The sequence below is a fragment of the Hirundo rustica genome, chromosome 2 (assembly GCF_015227805.2).
Source record: "Hirundo rustica isolate bHirRus1 chromosome 2, bHirRus1.pri.v3, whole genome shotgun sequence".
NCBI classification, from domain to species: domain Eukaryota; kingdom Metazoa; phylum Chordata; class Aves; order Passeriformes; family Hirundinidae; genus Hirundo; species Hirundo rustica.
In genome coordinates this window covers 94810911-94834291 of record NC_053451.1, presented here as the reverse complement: position 1 = coordinate 94834291, position 23381 = coordinate 94810911, and the positions used below count along the sequence as shown (strand labels likewise).

At 37.3% G+C, this 23381-nt stretch overlaps 1 protein-coding gene across 3 annotated transcripts in view; it reads left to right on the top strand.

Moving 5' to 3' along the window:
* The window catches only part of MYO16 (myosin XVI), a 370295-nt gene extending 348267 nt beyond the window's left edge, over window positions 1-22028 (top strand). For all 3 annotated transcript variants that reach the window (XM_040056866.2, XM_040056865.1, XM_040056864.1), the window contains exons 33-35: window positions 1259-1417; window positions 4556-4647; window positions 17873-22028. In XM_040056866.2, coding sequence (XP_039912800.1) covers window positions 1259-1417; window positions 4556-4647; window positions 17873-18106 — 485 coding nt within the window. In that variant the 3' untranslated portion in view covers window positions 18107-22028. The remainder of the gene's footprint in view (window positions 1-1258; window positions 1418-4555; window positions 4648-17872) is intronic.
* The last annotated feature ends 1353 nt before the right edge of the window (window positions 22029-23381 follow it).

Here is a 23381-nt window from a genome sequence, read left to right as displayed (position 1 = left end):
CCAGGGTCAGGCATAATACATCAGCTCTGCAGCTAAGGCCAGGCCTCAGAGGAACAAGAAAGAGTTAGGAAGACTGAAAGCACCACATTTAGCTTTGTCTTCTATGAATCAAACCTGACTATGGCAAGGAAAGAATATGCATGTACGTTCAACACACACACAAAAAAAACCCCAAAATGCAAAACAAAACAACAAACACAGAAAAGAGAGATAAATCCTAAAAAAAATACATAACCTTGCCAGTGCAGCATTTCATCAGTGCTGTCACACTGGAGCGGAGTGGGGATAGCCAGGGATACAGACTTGGCAGTGGGGTCCCTCCTCCTATCCCCTTCCATCTTGTCTTCCAGCTCTGAACGTGTCCCTGGCCCCCGAACTCCAGTGGGGAGCACCACCTGGGCACCTGATGCCTTGAGCCCTGTTTCTTGTGGAGCACTGGGCTGACAAAGCCAGGCAGGCTCCGAGGCAGCTCCGGGCACTTTGCTGAGAGCTGTTGTGCTCTGCGTGGATGTGCAGTCACTCGGAGGGGACAGAGGATAAGGGCCTTGTTTTGCTCTTCTCTTTGAACAAATGCATCTGCATTGTAAAAAGCTTTGGAACTCCTACATGATCAGACCTCCTCTTGACGTCTTGAAGAAATTTAACTAAAAGGCTCTGACATGAAAACCTGGCGCTTTATAGAAAATGACAACTGATGGCTGGAGAGCCCCGAGGCTGGTAAACAACGGCCACGGGGAGGATCTGCTGGGAGGAATATTGCTACTATGGTTTAATCTCAAAAGCCAGTTTGTTTCTTGTGGTCAGTGGTAAAAGAAAAGGATGAGATCACATTATTTCTGTTGCTAGCATCGTCTAGTGCAACGATGAAAGGCATTGGAGTGATGATAGTGCTATGTAAGCTCATGTGAAATAGAATCTGAAATAGAGACAATACTTACATTTGGTGAGCTATATCCACTCATATTTGTGCGGGAAGAAACAATACAAATGAAATTTTGTAATGCCTTTCACTCTCCTAAACATTAAAAAGCTTCAAGGGGAGCAGTAATGAAAAAAATCCAACAACAAAAGCCAAACCTGCAAAATCACTGATTTAACCTTTCACATTTATCACTGGACTTGTGAATTTAGTGATTAATTTGACTAATTTAATAAAGTAACTTGGTCTGTCTGTATTAGTTTAGTTTTCATCTACTAGTACATGAAAACCACTAGTTAAAAGGAAGCTGACAATCTTTTTTTTGTTTGTTTCTGTCAGGTGCTGAAACTAATCTGAACTTGAGGAGCAGAGAAGATCCAAATACATCAGATCCTGGATCAGAAACACAGGATAAAAATGCAAATAACCATGGAACTCAGTCATCTAATCCACTGTCCAGTTCTGTGACTGCTGAAAATGGAAATTCAGTATCAAATGGTAAGTAGTTTTTAATCCCAAAACTCTTCTAACATAAAATTGCTGAACTGTTTCCTTGAATGAGCTTTGTAAGATATAGTAAGGCTGCAATCTTCTCAGTTGTGAAATAACTGTTTCTGGAACTGGCTTAACTTTGTATGTGTGAACTGATAAGCCCCCCTCCAATAAAAGCTGAACGTAAAGAAAATAAAACAGCCTCTGTTGAGGAATTTGTAATTACTTCAGCTCCAAGTCTATCAGCAGCCTAAGGCATGGAGGACTGTGATTTGAGATTGTGATCCTGTAATCAATACAAATGGGACAGAAAATGGAAAAGCAGGATCTCCCCTTGCTGTAGGTGCCTTAATAGTGAATTAAATATTGTTTATCATTGCAATACAAAATGGCACAAGAGTAGTGACAGAATATCTTTCAATGTTCTAAAAGCATTAACCCTAAGGAAATAACACTTCTCTCCGTTCAGATTTTTAACAGAAGTTGCTTTTTCATTTTGCATAATAAATATAATTGCTCTTATTTTTTAGTTTATTTTTGATAGGAGGAGTAGCACCTTTTTACAGCTCTGTGCCATCAAACAGTGACTTCACCACAAATCTTCCACACTTAGCAGAGTTCTTAGTCTGAAAGAAGCTTTTAGCCAAATAAACAAAGTATTTAGAAAGCCTGAAATAACCTTTTACATTGCAATGCTGAAAGTTGTGATGCTACCCAAAACAGTGCCACATATAATTGCAACAATAATGTACAGCAAACTTAATTTTGCCAAAAAATGAATGTCAAATTCAACCTACCTTTGGTAACTTGAGAATTGGGATTGGGCAGGAAAGCCCAATCCAGCTGGTGTAGTTTGTACTCCAGACTGAACCCCTGATTACCTTAGGTTCTTGTAATTTTGCTTCTGGCCCAGCTAAACCAATGCTTCCAACCTTAGACTGAATTAAACAAGGTCTTACTCAAAGCAAAACCATAGTGTCCTAATGTTTGCTTAGGTGTACGTAAAGGAAAGCTCTCAGTGTGTAATCAGCTATTCCATTTGTCTTTCCAAACTCTCCCCAGCCTCTGCTTGCCACATCTGTGACAACGTGCTGTTGCTGTACATGGAAACTTTACTTATTTGATAAGGCCAATTATCAAAGTGCTTTTTACAGAAATAAACAGAAAATCATTGATAATCTGATTCTTAGCTCAAGGCTGTCCTGGGCAGTCAATCCTAAAGTGTATTAACATAGTACAAAATCAATATATTTTTCAGAATTTGATGCTTGGCCTAGGAAAGTATTTTTATTCATTTGTGGTGATCTAGAATTATGAAAATATTTTAAATTCTACCTTTTATTTTAATTAAATGAATAGCACTTACTTTTAGAAGGTACGCCACATAAAAATTTGGATGATTTTTTATTACTTTATTTGAGATGTATCCAAACTGAATCCAGGTAAATGAATTATTAGTTTAGGAAATTATTGGAAAAAATGGGGATTGTTTTACACTCTCAAAAACTGGGGTGTTTTAGAGGGAAGTTTATTTCAAGCATTTCATTTGATCAAAAACATGATCCTCCAAAAGGAGATTTTTTAGTTGGAGTATAGAAAATTTAATGTAGATAAGAAAGCAGTAGTGGTAACTGACATATAATTTACAACACTATCAGTACACTAGAGACCTTGGATGTCACACCTTCCCCCTGTACATACCTAATATATCTTTTCCCAGCTTCAAAAAGTGATAATCCCATCTCAAAATAACACATAATTCCAATTACTGAAAGAACTGAAAGGGTCAGGTTTCCTTTGCAGCAAGCAGTAAAGAACTGAAATACTGGACTCCCTCAGATTTGATCTGGTTCCTGAGCTTCAAACAAGGGATTCACCTTCTTCACTGTCTGTGTGTTCAGAGGAAGTCCAGATGATGTAGAAAAAGATCCGTATTTATGAATAATTTACATGAGCTTTATTCAGAACAAAGAAAATTAAAAAGCTGTTGTCCCTAGTTACAATGGGATGGGATGGCACTGTTATAAAGAGGAGACTAAAAGGAGGATAGAGGGGTTTTAAGGGGTTTTAAGCTTTGTTTTAATTCTCATTTTCCTACTCTGATTTTGATTGGTAGTAAATAAATTCAGTTCATTTCCCCATGCTGAGTCTGTTTTTCCCATGACAGTAACTGGTGAGTGATCTCTCCTGTCCTTATCTCGACCCACAACCCTTTTGTTATATTTTCTCCTCTCTGTCCAGCTGAGGAGGGGAGTGATGGAGCTGCTTGGGTGGGCACCTGGCATCCATCCAGGGTCAACCCACCACAAACACATCACTATGAAGGCTGCTATGGGAAAAAATTATCTCCAGCTCTTCTAGACCCAATACACAGACCTACCATGGTGTCTGTCAGTCTGGTCTGTGAGGTGCTTAATCATGCCCATTGTGGACTCCCTGTGTTTCTGCTTCTGCCTTTGCTTCCCCTCAGCCCACCTTTAAGATCCTCTGTAGTGCTATGTGCATGGTATCCCCCTGCTGCACAAGTGACGGGGAAACACAAGCAATGAGCCTCACTATAGGATCACTTTGCAGAGGTGTTTGTTTCTCTGGACTACAGAAGAGACTGTCTGGCTGTTTTACACTGGTATTTACACAGCTAAATTTTGGACAGCTAATCCCCACATCGAGAGTGCACAATAATTATAAGACATACAAAAAACATGTTTTATACTGAGGGGATGAAGTTTTTAATCCTGACCTAATATTGACTTCCTGTGTGAAACAGAGATATTAATTTGAGAGCAGAATGCTGCAGGAGTGCTTTATGTTCCCTTTACATTGCTTCTGCCATGAAAACAAGCCAGGGAAAGAGGAGTCAGGGATTTCTGCATTGCAGGAGGAATCCCTGGCCAGTGCATAGGTAAAATGTTATTTGGAGGCTCTTTAGTTACAATTGCTCCTTCTTGTCAACCAACACACATACCTATGATGTTATCCCTATATGGTAAAAAAGAATTGTTCTGTTTCTGTAAGCATGGAAATAGTAAATATTCAGGAAATGTGTGATTTTTTCTTTCTTTCTTTCTTTTTTGTAAAACATCTTATTTTGGAATACACCAGTACATAAATCTCAGATTTTAAATTATTATTCTTCTGCTTTAGGATTACCAGAGGAAAATGAATATTCCAGACTGTCAGCCAGCACTACAGCAGGCTCATCAATTCAAAGGCACAGGGAGAGCCACACTAGTCAGGTAAATATTTCATTGGTTGCCTGCTAGAATCACTGAAAGAGAAAAAGATCATAGTAGGCACATGTTGAAAGCTATCTCTTGATTCAAATTTGGCTATTGGCGTTGAAAAATGCAGACTTCTTTAACAGGTTTGTATTGAGCTAAAGACAATAATGAATTTACTAACAACTTTTTTTTTTTTTTCCTGGAAGAACAATCATCCTGAATGGTTCTTACAGTGAATTCAAAGTTCATGAAACATACTGTTGCTGGTTGTGAGGATACTATTTCCAGGCAGGAAATATATCTTTTAATCCTGAGAGGACCAAGATGCTATCTCTCTCAAGATACCGATTCATTCATACCAGAAATACTTACACAAACCTCGTAAAATTAAATGCATAATTATATCATACTTCTTTATGTAAAAGCAATGAAGACTTTGAAAGTGGTCTTCACAATTTTTGTACTAATACCAATAAGTAATAAAATCAAAATATCTACCAGTTAAAACAGCAGTAGGTACTAAGGTAATGTGAAGCTTGCACTGTTGCAATTTCTAAATTACATTAACTCATTAGAAATGTTAAGAGAACCAGTGCAAGAGGACTTTTCTCAACAGAAACCTCTCATTAACCAATTTTACAATTTCCAAACTATTTTACCAGAAGGTAAGAGAAGTGCTTTATCACATTAGAAGCTACTTGTCTGTGGGAGACAGCTGACATTTCATACTAACAAAACACTGGCCCTAGCCAGGTTAAACAAATGTTTGGCCTTTGACTCCAGCAGGAGCAAGATTCAACCTTCGACATCACACTCGGTGTTAACGTGACTTTGAAAAACAGTAGGTTTCAACTGGATAAATACGTGAGCAAACTAGTACAAAAGCCCTCAATTTTTGTTTTTCTGCCTTTCTGTCAGAGGCACATAACTGCAATGTCTATTTTGAACTGAAAAATTATGCCAAAACCGCACTACACTTGTCCCTTGAGTAAGGCCAGCCAGAGCTTACTGCAGGAACATAACCCTCTTGCACACCACACCTCACCCTACCTCTCAGACTCTCAAAAATGCACTTTGACCCTATTGTGAAAAAAATACCTGTGGTTCTGCTGTCTCCAGATGAGTATCCTGGATGAGGATGTTTTCAGTTGTCTGTTACATTTTTTATTACATCATCCAAGTACTTGTTATGTATGAGAGTGGCCAGAGACCTTTCTAGCAAATGAAAAGTCCAAGTCCCTGGCACTGCTCCAGTTACAAAGCTCACGCAGTGGGCTGCTTTGGTCCTGAAGCACCTCACACCTCTGTTGCTAATAAGCTTACCCAGGTCAAGATGGTCATGTTTAAACTATTACATCAGTACAGTACAAAGAGTTAAATGAACTGGATATAGGGGAGCCACTTTCTTCATTTCTTTGCAAATGGAAACAACATTTAAATATTTTATTTTAGAAGCAAGTTGTTAACCATTTGCAAACTTGTGGGTTTTATTTTACCAAAAATACTGGCTAAAACCTGAACACAATTTCATTTCAATATTTTGAAATGTCACTTTTCAGTAAGTTTTCAGATGTTTTGCCAAAGTGTTAAAGAAATTTTTAAAATCAATTTCATGCAATGTACTCAGAATCCTTAAATGCATGCTCAGTAAGAACTGTGACAAGCTGGGAGAAGAAAGCTGTAGTTCTGTGGGTTTTGATACAATTCCTTTAATGAATAAACATCTTCCAAAATGGTGTTGCCTGAGAGAAAATGGGAAAAATGTTCTTCCCATTAAAAAAAAAAAACAACCCCTTAAAAAAATCTATGTTCACAGGGCTGAGAATTCATACTGTGTAAAGCATTCCTCACCATTGCCAAAGTATGGCATATATTTGAAAATGATTTGGTTTAATTACTGTTGACATTTCTTAGCGTGCTGTTAGTGACTCTAACAGCGTACAAACTGATTGCAAAAGTCATTGCCAGGCTTCACTGTAGTAACCTTATCACTTAAAATAATTCATGCACAGCTGTATGAAGTAGGACATATTTTTTTACAGCTCTGTGAAGATACTGATCGACTAATTGTTCTAAAGAGAAAAATGTAGGTCTTTGGATATCCTGGCAGACTGTCATTTCAGCTAAAGGAAATTGGTTCACCAGCTTTCAGGGGCTTCCAGCATTTATGTTTTTTTTTAATATCTCCCTGCTAGTTCCTTACTGAAGTGACAGTAAGGGTTAGTCCATTTCATTTTTGTCACAGGTTCTCAAGGCTCATGTACATTCCATTGTGTTTAGACATTGTGGCTGGGGTACCATTGTGTTGTCACATGAGGTGCTAATTACCTGCATCACTGCCTGATACATCCTGCACACTGCAAATCTACACACTCCAGAGATAACTCCTCAGGTCAGTGTCTGTCAACATGCAGCATATGGGTCAATCTTTCAACAAACTTTTTTGATAGTTACCAAGCGTAAAACATCATCCAGATTGATCATCCTAAAACAAAGTCTGCTGAAAAAAAAGAAGAAAAAGTTCACTGTTGGCCATAAAGGCTCATTTTCTAGGGCAGTGGTTACATAAAGGGCAGTTTTTACTGAATGAAAAAGGACAAAAATTGGAAAATTCAAAAACTAACGAAATACCTCTCATTAAAAAGTTATGGAATAAAATTCTACTTCATTCTTTTAGAAAAAGTGGAAGAGTACTATTGTCTTCTCAGGAGTGAAAGAACATACATCAAAAGAAATAAGAGTCTTGCATGTCAAGAGAACAACAAACTATGGGGGTTTTAAACTACTACATTTCTTTTCATATTTTTTGGTGGCTTTATAGCTATAGATTTCCAAGTGGGTTTTTTTTTAATAGGTTGCAAAATATCGCATAAAAGACATTAAGAGCCTAACATCTGATATAGCACTGTAACTTCCTCTTCATTCTCTGTGAAGATGAAAACTGAACCATGAATTTAGCAGTGAAACCAGTTATTAAAAAGTTTCATGTGCTTTAGTTTGTTCAGACAATAGATCTTCTGGAAACTATTTGCTAGCAGAGTCACACATTTTCTCTTCCCCAACCCAGCACGCTAGCTTCCCTGTGTTTTGGGATTTCCTTGTAAACCAAAACATTCTAGTTAAGGAAATATTCAAAATTGTAAATCAAAAATCTGCAGTAGAATGGTACTGCGAGAAGCAATATCCTAATCTACCCTTACAAGAAAACTTTACTCTTAGCAGCTATGCCTCTAACTCAACTTGTACAGAAAGTGTTTTGGTAGTCTTTTGCTCCCCAAGCAGCAGAAAACTAGGAATTCTTCCTTTTCCAAGCTTGATTTTAAATTACAGATTAAAAATTATTTAAATAATTATTGTTTCAAATTGCTTCAGTGATTTGTCTAAACAGTGTGGCAGTTCCAAATGTGCCTGGATCTGCAGTCTCAAATTCTTATGCCATATTTTCCTTCCAGAGGCAAAAACTTCACCAAAATGAAAGAGATGTTCCTTCTGGTTATTTTTGCCATAAACTTGCTTAGGTAGGAAATTCTGACGTGACTAAGAGTCATTTCTATTCAGTCATGCTCTAGGAAGTGATCCCAAAGCATACTGGCTACTCCACAGATGCTGAAATTGCTTAGCTGGGTCTAAAACCCAAAACATCCTCAAAAATAATTTTTTTTTAAAAAAAAGCGCTGTATAAAATACTGCTTTTGTGGTCTTTTTCTTTTACACAGAGTATTTCTCAGTTCCTTAAGCAGTCCCGTGGGCTCTCTCCAGACTGTTTTTAGTGATTCTTCTGTTCTCAACAGCTGCTATGAGTGTCTATGTTTAAAAGAGCATAAAGGCCATTAAAATATATAAATTCTTTGGAATGTCAGCAACAGCAGCAAGATAAAATACACTCAATAAAAGCAAACCTCCATATGTGTACCTCACACAAAAATTAATGGCCCTGTCTTTTTTTCACAGATGCAGGACTGTGAGGTTTCTGGGGTTTGGGGATTTTTTTAAATGATATTTTAAAGTTGTTATTACTATTCACTATGAAGTGGGAAGTGGTGTGAGAAAGATATAGTGGAATCAAGAATAGAAGGCAGCTAAAAGATTACTTTTTTTTCTTCTGTGGGCAGCAAGAAGCAACATGGTCTGTCTGTAACAGGATGAGATGGACAACCTGAAGATAATGAACAGCTGAGAAGTGAGGGACAGATTAAAGACTAGAATGATAATAAGCATGGGGGGGATGGCGTGCAGTAGTGGGGAGTAAACCAGGCACAGATAATGGATTATTCTAAGAAGTAAGTCTGGAAAAAGGAAAAAATAATTGAGGGAGAAGGTAAATAATGAAATAGAATAAGAGATTTGGAAAGCCAAAAGATAGAAGAGCCAGAGAGAAGACATCAACACAAATAAGTGATTTAAAAAAAAAAAAAAAAAAAAAAGCTAAAAGGAAAGAAGAACATAGGGGAGAGAACCAAGAAGAGAGCAGAGGGTGATGCAGTAAAAAGAGAGCCACTAAGGAGGAAAAAGTAGAAAGTCTGTGTGATGTTCCAGGTATGATATTCATCTTCATGCACATATCAATGTGATCTTCTATGTATGATGAAATAAAAATAATTTATTAATTAAATCTATTTATTAAAAATATATAAAGATTGCCTACATTTGTAGGGTTGCATTCTGTGCAAGTTAGGTCTTAAACATAGTCTCCTATGATTCAGTTGTCCCAGAAGAAAGGTTTAAACTTTTCTATAATAGATGTAAAACCTCTGTCCAGTTTAGCTTTGAATGGCTGAATATTTGCTTATTTGTAATCAGACGATGTCATGTGCTTTCAATCCTATGGAAATGGTCCCAGAACGTGACACAAATAAGCAGCTTGCCATCCTGGTAGGTTAAGTAATATCAGTAATATCAATTAAGTAATATGACATACTCTCATGTAGGATTTTGGTTACCCAGTTCTGAAATATGTTTTATCTGTCACATGTTCAAAGAGGTCAGATAAAAAAATCATGGTTATTTTTCTCACATATGGTTATATTAGAAAATCTGCAGTCTTACCTCTTTTATTTTGTATAAACCCCATGGTGCAGATTGGCAGATTGCAGTAATATAGGAGCCAACATCTGACAATGTTAAATTGGAAATGTCTTTTCATATTCGTGAAGTATGTATTTATTGTTTCATTACAGCTTAAGCCATAGCTCTTATTTCATGAAATCTCATTGCTTTCAGCAGTCTCTTCCCTCAGAAAGAGCTGCATATTCATTATGGTTTCAAGGGTCTTCTTTGTTCCTGCTTGATTTAATATTTATTGCCAATCACTTCTTTTGTGTACTGTTCAAAAGTTTTTAAAAAATGAATGTCAAGAATGTGTTGCAATGTGTTGCTATCCCCCACCCTTTGTCACAGTTCTAACTGGGCTCTAACATTCATTATTATTGTCTGTCATGTTTGCCTATTAGCTGGAAAGAATCTTTGATCATCTTTGAAGCAAAAAGTGGCAATCAGACAGATCTGGTGTAATAAAAAGAAACACTAACACCTTTGTAAACACGCAACATGTAAGAGAAGACATAGAATGTACTTATCATTGATCGGAATCAGTATATGCCCCTGCATTGTGTTTTGTTTATTGCTTTGACAGTAACGCAAAGAATATTCTTCGTAATGTCACACACGGCAACAAAAATCAGGTCCTACAACACATTGTGGCTTTATTTTTAAGAGACATACAGTCAAAAGCATATGTCTTATAGATTAAATGGTATGAGGTAATGCATAGTGTAAATTCGTCAGTGGATACATTCTCTTGTGTTTATGTTGAAGGGCTCTTGGAGGGCTGGTGCCCCTCTGCTAAGCAGGTGTATCCCAGATCTGACCGCTGTCACCTCCACAGGTGAAAGCGCAGATCCTCTTCTTTGAGCGAGTGGATGTCACAGCCAGCTCCCTACACATTCCAGGCCCCTCTTCTGTCTCCAGTGCTTCATCCTCACAGCATTTGCCCCTGGTAAATGAGATTGTAGAAGAGAGGGGAACAAAACCTCCCGAGTATTCCCATGCCCTCCCTAAGCTCTGGTGTTTGGATGAAGGGTGTGATTATCCCTCTAGGGCTGCCACAATGGCCAGTGGCTCACCTTAAAAGGCTGCTTCAAATTGGAGCTCGATGGGCCTGTGGTCCACCACCCCACTGAGAGCACCTGTGGAGAGTGACTGCACTTTGCACTGTGTGAGTGTGAGAGGGAATGAATTATTTCCTCTGCCCTTCATTCTCTTGCTGTCACACACTGCCACATGCAGATAGCAGAGACACAGATAGCTAACAGGTCCTAAATTAAATGATGTTTTCTTCTAACATTGTTTGACCATTAAGTGTAGTGTTTTTATACAACAAAGGATAATACTCAACTATAGCAAATACAAATTGATTGCTTTTGTAATTGCTTCGAAAGCATTGTGGCAAATGTCCTGGTTTAGGGCAAATTTGGGAGAAAAAACCCTGAATGTCGTCCCTCTGGGGAGCAAACCCAAACAGCCTGTCCCCCAACTGGTCCAGGGAAAGAACTTCCTCGGAGAAAAGTGGAAAAACTATTTAACAAACAAAGTGCCCACAAGCATAAAGAATGAATAATAGGAAACAATACAACTTTTCATTGCTCTGAAGAGAGATGGCAGATTCAGAAAGTCCTTGCTGTGGGTAGCTCAGCTCGCTCAGTCCCTTATCAGTCCCTCTGGAGGTCCAGGCCCCAATGGGCCCCATGTGTGAGCTCCCGGTGCTCCCCTGGGTTTTTCAGTCCTGAGCAGGTTTAAACAGTCCCAAGAAAAAGAAGAAAGAAATAAAGAGTCCAGGAGCTTCTCTGCCCTAGCGAGCTAACACTAACTAAAAGCAAAGAGATCTCTGTCCTGCAGTCTGTTCGAGCCTCTGATGGGCACAGTCCCGGAGTGGAATGCAGAGCAGTGAATGCTATTTTCTTAAAACAAACTGCGCACTTCTTTTCCTGCTTCACTCCCAGAAGCATTCGTAAAGGAACAGAACTCAATATACAGCACAAACAGAACAGACAGCTGGTGATAGAAGCATCATAAAGTCACCCTAGGACAGCAAACATAGTCTCTATCAAATAAAAGTCAATTAAAATATCTCCATTAATGCCATAAAAAGGCAGTGATCAATTAAGTAGCAGCATGACTTAGTTTGTCTGACATTTTTTTAGATTAGCTGCAAAGCAGTATTGTTAGCTGAGCTGTTCAAAAAACCTCAGTGATAAATGATTTGTTTTCAGAACTCATCTTGAGAAAGACACAGTTGCTGTCTGAACATATTCTTTTTCTCAGGCATCAGAGGCAAATTAGGAGGATGTCTTGAAGGTTTTAGAGAGCATTGTATAATCAGTTTATCTGGAGATAAATATTACTTTAGAGGAAAAAAACCAAATTCAATATTTGTTCATGGTTGATGTTTTAGTCACTGAGAATGTGTCAGCTTTTAGCTGACATCAGAAATCTAGAGTTGAAAAACACTCAGTCAAAAAAAAAAAAAAAAAAAAATTAAACATTGAAATCCAAAAGATCCAAATAAAAAAAAAGTACACCCCTGTTTTGAATGTACAGACTTGTCCAACTCTACTCCCAGCTCAGGTAATCAGTGTGCCTGACATGTACGGTCATAAATTATTGAACATTGCCTACCTTGTGCTATTTTCTACCAAATTGCAAGTTACAGTTGTACTCAGAATTTGTGTGCTGATTTTTTTCCAAATATATATTATCTTTGTTTGATTGCTGAGATACTTTCAGTCTGTATGGAAGATGACAAACATAATTCTTTGAAAGTATTGTCATATAAATATTGATATATTTTTTATAATATTGATATAGCTACTCTATAAGTTTTATCAAAATATCTTTCTTTATAAGAAAGATACACAGTTATGGAAGAGAGTTCCTGCTTTTGTGACTAAAATCTATTACTTCAAAAAATAATAATAATAATAAAAAAATCCCAAACCAAACAACCACCTTCCTTCCCCCCTTCAAATAAAAAATAAATAAAAACAAACAAACAAAACAAAAATAAACAATCAACAACAACAAAGCAATTATGGGAAACCACAACAGTATGGCAGAAAATCAGAGAACTTCCACCTGAAATAGAATTGCAGTTAGATGAAGAATGTTGAATATTCTGCCTCAGGCACAGTATTGGTGTGTGTAGCCCAAGATTCTCTTTCTAATAAAAACAAGAGGCATCTGCTACCCAGGGTAAAGTCAGAGATACAAGATGTCCCTTTTGCAAGTGTGATCTCTCAGTTTTCAGTGGTCTGTGGGGAAGAGCTTCCAGAGGCAGAGTTCATTTAGTAGATAATTATTCTTTTATTAATTCTTCTGGAAAATCCTAACAGAAAGTGAAACTGAGTCAAACAGTGGAATTATTTTTTTTAGGATGACATTTGAGAGCTTTCCAAGTGCCATGTGATAGCAGATACTGAAAAGAGTCTACCAATAATAAATCTCTGTCTGTCAGACTGTGTAATGAACCCTTTAGTCATAGGCTGATGATAGGCATTTGACACACACACAGAGAATATAAGTTCTTTGCTTCTGAATGTTACAAAACATCCTCTGTATAGTTATAGTGTTTGATCTTTAAATGCAGAAGGAATTTCTTGAGATTTTAGAGCCAAATCTCTAAATTACTCAAAGTTAATTTTAAACGTGGCAGTTAGTCATTTTATCTGGCATATTTTGGTAACAAACTATTTAAAATATGAAACCTTTTACTTTCTATAATTAAAATCTTGCTGAATTTTTAACTTGCATATGAAATAGACTGTAGTTAAAATAATTTATTGACTTACCTTATAGCAACCCATCTTGATTCTAAGGCAAGGTTGAAATCCAGTATATCTGCTTTAGGCTGTAAAGTGAAATCTAGGCAGAATTTCCAAGCCTAAATCTAGAAGACAGTTCAGAGCCTTATTTTCCAATGGCTATGTGATACTCAGCTGTGTATAGGCAAAATTGTGCTCTAAGACTTTCGGGACTGCCAGCATATAACCAAATATGCTCTGTCTCCAGTGGCTTTTTGTGCATTAAAATCACAAGGGACGCTCTCTGAAGGATTTCCTTTAGCACACTAGTCTGACAGCACAAAGCACAGGAGTCAGAGTCCTTCTGCTCTGCACTCCGAGTCCACCCCTTTTATTTGCATTGGGAGCTTGCTCTCTTCCTTAACCCAAAAGAACTGTGGTGGGTTGACTTTGGCTGGACACCAAGTGCCCACCAAACTGCTCTATCAGTCCCCCCTGCAACAGGACAGGGGGGAGAAATAAGCTGGAAAAAAATTCATGGGTCAAGATATATACAGTTTACTAAAGCAGAAGTGACGGTTGTACACATGCAAGCAACAAAGGAAAAAGAAAACAACAACAAAAAAGATTTTATGCTCTCCTTATGACCAGCAAGCAATGTCTGGCCACTTCCTGAGAAGCAGGGCTTCAGCATACGTGGAGGTTGTTTTGGAAGGCAAACTTTGTAAATAATGAATGTGCTTCCTTCCCCCTCCTTTTTCTTATAGGTGTGCAGATCTCATATGGTATGGAATATCCCTTTGGTCATTTTGGGTCCCCTCCCAAAATGTTGCTCACCCCTAGACTACTGGTCAGGTGGGAATGTTGGAGAGACAGCACTGAGGTTGTGCCAGCGCTGCTCAGGAGCAGCCAAAACAATGGAGTATTATCAGCTCCTTTCTAGCTCCCATTGCAAAGAGGAAAAATATTTTCATCTCAGCTAGGACCAACACAAAGTAGCTAAATCCACATCTTATTTCCCAATATGATCTAACTTCTAGAGAATGATGAAAGTCCTTCCATACACATGATGGAACTGAGTCATTGGTGTTCTGTCACCAACCAATATCCCTGATTCCAGAAGGAGAGAAATTGCTTTTGCAGCCTGAGAGTTTGGGCTGTGAAGTAGAAAGAACGAATCCTGAAAGCTCCTCCCATTACAATTTTTTTTTGTCCATCTTGCCATATTTTGTAGTGAAGAATATGGATCTGGTTTAAATCCTTAAATCAATTGCAGTTTCCAGTTAATAGCTGTGGTAACTCCACAAGTTCTTTTTTCATGTGTGACTTTGACACTTCAGCTTTTCTTGTTTGCTCATAAAGACCTCGGGATACTAAACACAGGGATGGTGTTTCCACCTAATAGCAGAGCTGTTAAATGCCAAGTATTCAAATACTGTTTGTTTTGTGGGTCTAGCCCAAATGCTGTGTTTACCACGTCTGATGGACCATCGACTTTAAGTACAAAAATCCTGGTCTACAGTCACTGCTGATCCAGTCAATGGAAGTTGTGTGTTCAGTGTCCATTAAAAAGACCAGTAGTCTTAAAGTAATTCATTCCTGCACATATCATTCACCCTTCACAAAATACTTGCTCAGGATATAGAATAATAATGAAGAAATATCGCTTACTGTTTTATGCTGTGTTTCATGTAAAATTATTCAGCCAACCTTTTCTATAATGAATATGTATAATAGATCTTTAGCTCATCACAGGTCTAATCATAAATGGAAAAGAGAAAAGATATCATGTTATTCAAATAGATCTAATTAAATTAATTGGTTCATTTAGAGCTCTTCCACTTCTTACGCATTTTCCCCCATTTCATTTTGACTGCAGTTTCATCTCATGTCTTTCATCCAGGCTGTTTTCCAGTTTATTTACCAGATCAGTTTCACTGTGAATAAACATTTAATATATTTTTTTCATCCCTGTTTTAGAAAATACAATAAAATACATACACTTATTTGTGAACTAGACCAACTTTTGTCCACTATGCTCTGGAAAATGAGCTCTAACTGATGACCCAGTGTTAATTTACAGCTTGCATAAGCAGGGCCAGTACAAGAAAGCTTCTTCAATGCCTATAAGCTATAAACAGGATGCATTTGTCAATTCCATGCCCAGGCAAAATGTACTCACTTCTCACCTGCACCTATGTGTCTTTATGTTCCTTAGAATGGCACTAGCACTGTCTCTTTTCAAATACTCCATCCATCTCTCAATCTGAAAATTCTTCCAGACTTCATTATTCATGCTATCAAACTTTTGTCACCAGACCACATCCAATTACACAGCCTCAAAATATCTATTTTTTTATAACTATGTTTATCCTCCAGTGTTCAGGCATGTCTTTGATTAATTATCTCTGAAACTCTTCTGTGGGGAAACTCTTGCGATGACAGTCTAACAAAGCTTGGCTCTTGTGCGTTCCAGCATCTCTCTAAGAAGCATGCCTAGTGCAGATCCATGAAATGTCTAAAATTTAGGTACAAATAAGGTGTCTAAATTGGAAAGACTGTATTCCAACCTGTGTGATTTTTAAAATGGATTATGCTCATAATTTACACCCACAAAAAACTACAGAAACTGGCCAGGAGTGGGTAAGCTGTGGTAACTCACAAACTATCCAGCTGTTCTATAGGATAAAGCCACCTGACCTGTCTTTGTTGGTAAGTTGTTTCCAAGTGAAAACTTTTGCCTTCTAGTCTTCTATAAACCACTGGGAAAAAAAAAAAAAAAAAAAAAAAATAATAAAAAAAAAAAAAAAAAAAAAAAAAAAAAAGAAAAAAAAAAGAAAAAGAAAAAAAAAGGTAGTATGTATTTTTCTCTGATAGCCCTCCAGCAATATATGTGAAACATTTCATTTTCATCTGAATTGCTGAGATGCCCTGACGCATTTTGCGTAAATATAAAAGCAAAGAGGTTTTTTATTTCAAAGTGATATGCAATTGAGGTATACTTTAATGAAGTCTTTCAAACATTTTAATTTCTCTTCTTTTAAAAAAAAAAAAATCAGACCTCTAAACTGTACTTTATTATATGTGTTATTAAGACATATTATAATTTAGTGCATTTCTCTTTGAAGTATCAACCAGCCAGAAATTAAGCAAATTCCATGACCATATTCAGGTGCATCCATGTAAGGGCTCATTCCTTTTCTGACAGCACGAGCATATGAAAGGTCTGACTTGCACAGGACTCATTTGAATTAGCAACGTAAAGCCTGGTAAGCTTCTGTACCCAACCACTTGTTATTCCATGAAGGAAGAGCAGGAGCCACAGGATTAGCCCACAGGTAGTTCTTCTGCCCCAGGAACACCATTGTCTATCTGTGACAAAAATGCCCTTTGTGTCACTCAGCTTTCCTTGCAACTGGAGCTATGTGTGGGGTGTCTCATTAGCACTGCACATCATTTCCTTTTTCATAACTAACATGCCCCTCATTATGACAAGTAGAAATGCAACCTTAACGTGAGGCCATTGTGTGAGGTGAAATGTGAGCATTTTAGTCATGCCATACGTGCCTCGTTACAGGTGCTCCTGTGGGGTTCTTAAGAAAGAAGGTAACAGGATAAGGGTTGTGGGCTATAAGATGCTATGATGGGCTTGTTTCATATTTTCTAGTTAAGTCTCTCCTGCTACAGAATGCTCCCAAGTCAATCGATTTCAGTACTTGCTCTAGGGGCTGCTGTACTGCATAGGTATCAAGTTAAGTGAGATGGACTTCATTGCTTCATGGACTTGTGCTGCAACGAGGGCTTCAAACTGACTTGGACAAAATAAATAAGCACTTCAATAGAAGAGTTAAATTGAAGGGAACTGTTTCTTCTAGGTGGATTATGAATCTAGTACAGAAGGATGGCTACTTCAGAATGAATTTATAAGTAGATTCAGGCCAACTGAAACGACAATTAAAGTTGTTAATGTATACTCTGAAGGAAGACAGGGACTGGCCTCTGGTGCTGAGGATAACACCTGTCTCTGACAAGTATCTCTACTGATTCTTGTATGCAATAAAGATTATGGTTTCTTGGTTACGGCTATTTGGATATTTACATTTAGACGCTACTCCTGCAGCAGCTGTAGGCAGTCTGCTTTGTGTGTTTTAGAGAATTGTGTTTGTGTACCCTTTGATGTCACAGGGGAACTTCTTTTGTTTGTTTCATTTTTGGCAGTTGCTTCATACAACTTGAAACATTGTGACTTCAGACTATCTGACTTAGACGTGAGATTGCCATAAAGCAATTCTGAATCACTAATGTTCTTTATTTTCAGTGTAAAAAGTTTAAATCCTTTTTGGAGGACAAGTTTACTTCAAATTATTAACAGGCTTATTAATCTGTTTTCTTTATCCACCTTTATTATTATTGTTATTGTTACTGTTATTATTTTCTTCTCACAGGTTATTCATCAGCTTAGACTTTCCGAGAATGAGAGTGTGGCTCTACAAGAGCTTCTAGATTGGAGGAGAAAGCTGTGTGAAGAGAGAGAAGACTGGCAGCAAATACTGCACAACACTGAGCAAAGAATCACAGCCCCACCTCCACCCCCTTGTAAGAAGCCAACGCTGCTGAAGAAGGTAGAAGATACCTCCTGCAACAGACTCTCTTCAGGCATATGGGATACCAGCATATGATTCAGATGTGTGTTTGCAGACTGTTGGGAATGGAACCATCTAATGACTTCAATCTGCACAATCAGCAAGTTTTCTTCCCTTCACAAAACGTGCAGGGATTTTTTACAAGCACTAATTTGATAGCACAGGATGGAGGAGCTGTTTAGATCTGTCACGTGTGTGTGTGCGTGTACATGTGTGTGTTTGTTCTTTTCATATATATATACATGTATACATATATGTGTGCACCAGCGAGTATATATATATATGTATGCATGTATATATATATATGGAGACAAACTGCACTAAAAGTACTTAGTTTAAAAGTATGAAACCATCCCTTAGAGATCTCCCATGGACAATGAAGAAACTATGTTAAGCAAATGATGATGGGGAGAAGTGACTGAAGATATTTTGGAGAGATCAGGCGAGTCTGTGTGCACACTGTACAGCTGTTTTATACAGTACAAAAATATGTTTCTTGTTCCCTGATGAATGGGTTTATTATATTACATGTATACATATATATATATTTCTTTGTAGATGTCTGTGTTCCATGGAGATTATCTACATGTTTATTTCTGGTGTTTTATAACTTCATGCAATTGGTGCTGTCATTCTTTCTTCAAAATACAGGTAATAAATTCAGTACTTGCATTTTTTTTTTTTTTAATAGATTATCAACATACCAAACAGTTTCAACACTGTGTTATTTTTTTCAGAACTGGCAATATCCTTTCTAAAATCCAATCCTGAAATTCTTGCAAAGCTCCTATGTGCAGGAGTGATTTGTTGCTGTTCACAGTCATGAATTAGAGACCATTACTTCTTTTTGATGGACCTGCATTTCTGAAGGTGTGAACTGTGAATTTTGAAGTTACATCCCAAATCTTATTTCATTCTGGGTTATGTGAAATAATGAGGCATTCATTTAGATTATAAGTGCGGTTTGAAATTCATACCTGATTATGCATAAGGTCAGGTGTCAGTGGAAAGATATGTAATGGTAATGAGGTATGAAAAATAGGTCTGTGATTTACTGTTACAAGCCAGAAGGCTTTGCAGAGATGGGTATATCAAAGTATTATGTCCTTATTATGGTAGCACAGTGATGCATTCATACTTCAAATTTCATTTAATGAAATGGTTTCAGAAATTGCGGCATTCTAGTTAGTGTACATGAGTTCTGAGCAGTAATGTTAATTTATGAAAAACATACTGCTGGGAACTTGTTAGTTATTGCCCAGCAGTCTTTGAAATACTGCTTTGCCACTAAAAGGTGCAGTTTAAAAGTACTTTTCCAAAGCTACTTATTTTAAGTCCTTGGAGTATATAGAGCCAGAGTGGAACCCTTTTCTTGGTTGTTTGTCCTATTCCTATTAAGATCCAGGAAAAAGTGTTTCCAGTTTTGCAAGTGGCTGTAAAACAAATATTTTCAAATATAAGCTGTCTAAAATGGTGCGCTTCCTCTTGGTTGGAAGCTGTTGGAAAAGGGAAAAAAATCCATACAGATTTTTCATCGTTGAACAGAAGTTTAAAGCAAGCTGAATAGCAAAAAGAAATCGCATGCTTGTTTGTTTGTTTATACAAGGAAGCAGCAAAACCTAAATTGTTCCCATGAGTATCATCAAGCTGTAGGCGAAATTAGGCACCTTCTCTTGCTGAAGATTAAAACAGACATTTTGAGTAGACAAGGAAGGAGAGACACCGTTAGAATTTTACCTCGTTACTACTGTTAGCATCACAGAAGTCCTCTATGTAAGATTATCCATTTCTATTTCATGGAGAATGAGAAACTCTAGACTCCAAATCTTACCTTTGACTGATGTAAATGGCCACAGAGAATGACTTTACCCAGGAGGGGTAAGTAACCCCTGTGAGTGAGGTTATGCAGAAAACAACTCTCACCTGCTTCACAATCATATCAGAATGAGGCTGTGCCTGGAAGAACTGAGGTTTCTGGGTTTTTTCTCAGGTAACCAGGGACACACAGAGACCCCTCTGTGAGTGCAAAATGAAACAGCTCCAGAACTGGATGCAGAAGAGCTAATTAACCTGACCTTGCAGCTATTTTGCTTCCAGGATGCAGGTTGTTATCCCTTCATGGCACAGCCTCCCTATCCACAGCCACAACAACATCTACCCAGCCAGCCTAGCAGCGCTGAGCGCCTCCGTGCGCCGAGACGTGCAGACGTGCCCCGAGGCTTATCGCTCCCCAATGGGCCTGGCAAACTGCCCTCTCATAAGCTCTAGCATATTGCTAACCCTAATGCTCACTAGCTGGCTCGGCCACTGGCAGCATTCAATCCACAGCAGCCTGGGAGTTTAAGACAAGCTGTAAAAACTGACTGAGAAGCCAGTTTAGATCATGCCAAAATCCCTGCTGCTTCAGTGAGCTTGCTCCCAGTCACTTAGCTGTTTGTAAGGTGAGCTTGTGTATCTCCAGATGACACTGTTGTCATTGCTGCACTTGGAATGCGGGAGTACCCAGAGGGGAGAAATTACATTTGTCAAATGGAGTTTAAAAGGGTAAACAGTATGAATATACATTATCTTACTTGCAGTCCTTACTAAAAGTTGTTTTAGAACTGTGAGCAGCCTCAGGTGCTCAACTGCAGGAGCTCAAATGAGGTCTTAAGGAACTTTTTTGCTACTCATTCAAAGTCCATTTTGTGCCCTATTACAGCAGTATGAACAAGTGTCAGAAAAAAAGGTATGTAGATTTTTTAGCAGTTTCATCCACACAGTTGTATGGGAGTACACCCCTGTTTCTGGCAATCTGATTCTATAGACAATGAGCAAAGCCAATTATAGTCCCCTGTGCAGAAGGCCTTTGTGCTATTTTTTGCAAACTTGGGTAAGACATATATTTTCTGGAGCTGTTCTTTAAAGCGTGTCACCACAGTGCAATATGACAAACTTAGACGACTTTTTGTTTTGTTTCAATTTTGTTTTTAATTACAGGTTGCATAATGGCTAACTTTTTACTTGGAAAGATTTTTCATGATATTCCATTAGAGTACAGTACTATAAGAATAAAATACTTGCTTTAAAACATGTTTTAAATATTTCTCTAATGGCAGTAAGACACTCTAGAGCGTGACTTACGATGTCATAATTCACACCTAGTGTGTTCATTGGTCTCTTGGCCTTTGGCCTCGTGCCTAACAATGCAGTTGGTAGGGAATTATTATACTATAATTCACACCCCACTGTGTCTTATTGCTTAAATAACCATACCCCCAGAGGTGTCTTAAAACTACCATTAAGGTTTATATTGTGTATCAAAATGTGTTTACAGGGCTGGGAAAATATACTATTGACATTTCAAAATGTTGAGAACTAGTTTTAGCAGAACTGTACAGTGCTTGTAAATTAATCTCCCCAGTGGGGTGTGCACCAGCCAATTACAGTATTTCTTGAGTATATGAAGTCCTGTCTTGCACATTAAAAAATAGCTTAGAAATTTTAAAAAAAAGCCTTATGAATTTAATATTCTGAAGGGGAAGATTAAACTCTATGGGCATGATAATGCCTTTAATATCAAGTGAAAAATCTAAAATATATTTATACTTGCAATAAAGCAATTTCAGGATGCTGGGATTATCATCAGATAATTACTCCTCCACATTGTGCCTTATTGCTTAATTTTTAATATGTGAAAAAACCGAAACGCCTAACAAATTGATCTGTCCTTCAGCATAAGGTAAGAGGAATCAGATACATTTTACACTTTAAAAAGTCATTGGTCTTAAAGCCAAGAGAATTATGAAACCATATTAAGCCACAACAAAAGGAAAACAACATCTGTTGGCAGGAGAAATTTTTTAAAGCTTGTATACCTTACTTGTTATTCTTAAAATAGCACTTGGTGTTTTTTAGTTGCTGTAGTTACGTTCCTGTTGCAGTTTTTAAGCAAAACTTCGTTTTTAAAAACTGATTTAGACATTCAGAGAAAAATACATGCACCAATATTTTTCGAAAGATCTGTGTACAGCATGAAGTGATAAGCCTTTTAAAATTTTGTATTGTTTACAAAAAAATAGTATGATTGTTGAGTAAGTGAATTGCATTTACTTTTTTTTTTTTTTTTTTTTTTGCCAGTGATCCTTTTTTTTATTCTAAAAGGTTTAATTACTTTCAGTAATAACTTTATTATATTGCTGATCCTTTGTGTGTGGGACAAAGAATTTCATTAACTTGCTAAGAAAGCGTAATAGATTTTAGCATAGTTCTAAAGTGATAGTAATAGCCATATTAATTGTAGCTTTTGATTCTGCTGTATAGTATTGGCATCCCTAGTAATCCTGTTATTCTTATCTCTATAAAGCCTGCTAATATCTGAAATGCTCTGAGGAACTTTAAGTAAGTTTTGCCATTCGCTTCTTAAATAATAAATGTAACTAAACTCTGTACAAAACAGTTTTCCAGAATGGTATTAAACATTTCATGGCTTTGTGTTTTAAATATATAATTTTTAAAAAGAAAACACCACCTGAGCATAACTTTTGACAATAGCTGAACAAAATAGAAGGAAATGCTTTTATTCCAGTTCTGCTGTTCTCTGTATACTCAGGACTTTCCTTTTGAGAAGAAATAAATAAATCCCAGTTCTGGCTTATACTGTGACTGTGAGAATTAGATCATTAGCAAAGACTGCCTGTCCTCCCCACTGTGGTTTGGCCTTTTCACCAATCCATGAATGTATGCTGGATCTGGTAAAATCATGCATTTTGCTGTGAAGTGTCATAGGCAAAAGTTCAGTCAAGTCATGATTTGACTTTTTGACGATTTTGGATTTATTACAGTAAACAAAACAACTCAGCTTGAATTAGATAGACATTTATTTCAACCTTAATTAGCTTGGTTTGGTTCTCATATATGTAAATAAAGTCCCCTCTTAACACTTTCGTATTTCCTTTCCTGTCAACTTAGCTTAATTTTCAATCAGACTTTTATGATAAAAAAGAAAACGTAGTTAAATGAAATTACACTATAACCTTTATAATTATATTTTGGGAAAAAAGCATCCTTTAAAATACTGAAATAAGATATTCCAGTATTTCAATGTGTTTTTCAGCTTTTCTAGCTGAAATTCTGTGTTGGATGCAGTCTGAATTTACCCATAATTTCAACTCTTCACAAACATAGATTTTCATAAATCCACTCTTCTCTGAAAAGACTACAGTAATGGATATTTGTTTTGAGATGCAGGAGAATTCCTGAGGTCTTTTGAAGTATCAATGGGGAAAATTTGGCAAGCATGGGTATATTGCTGTAATAGTAATGTTCATGT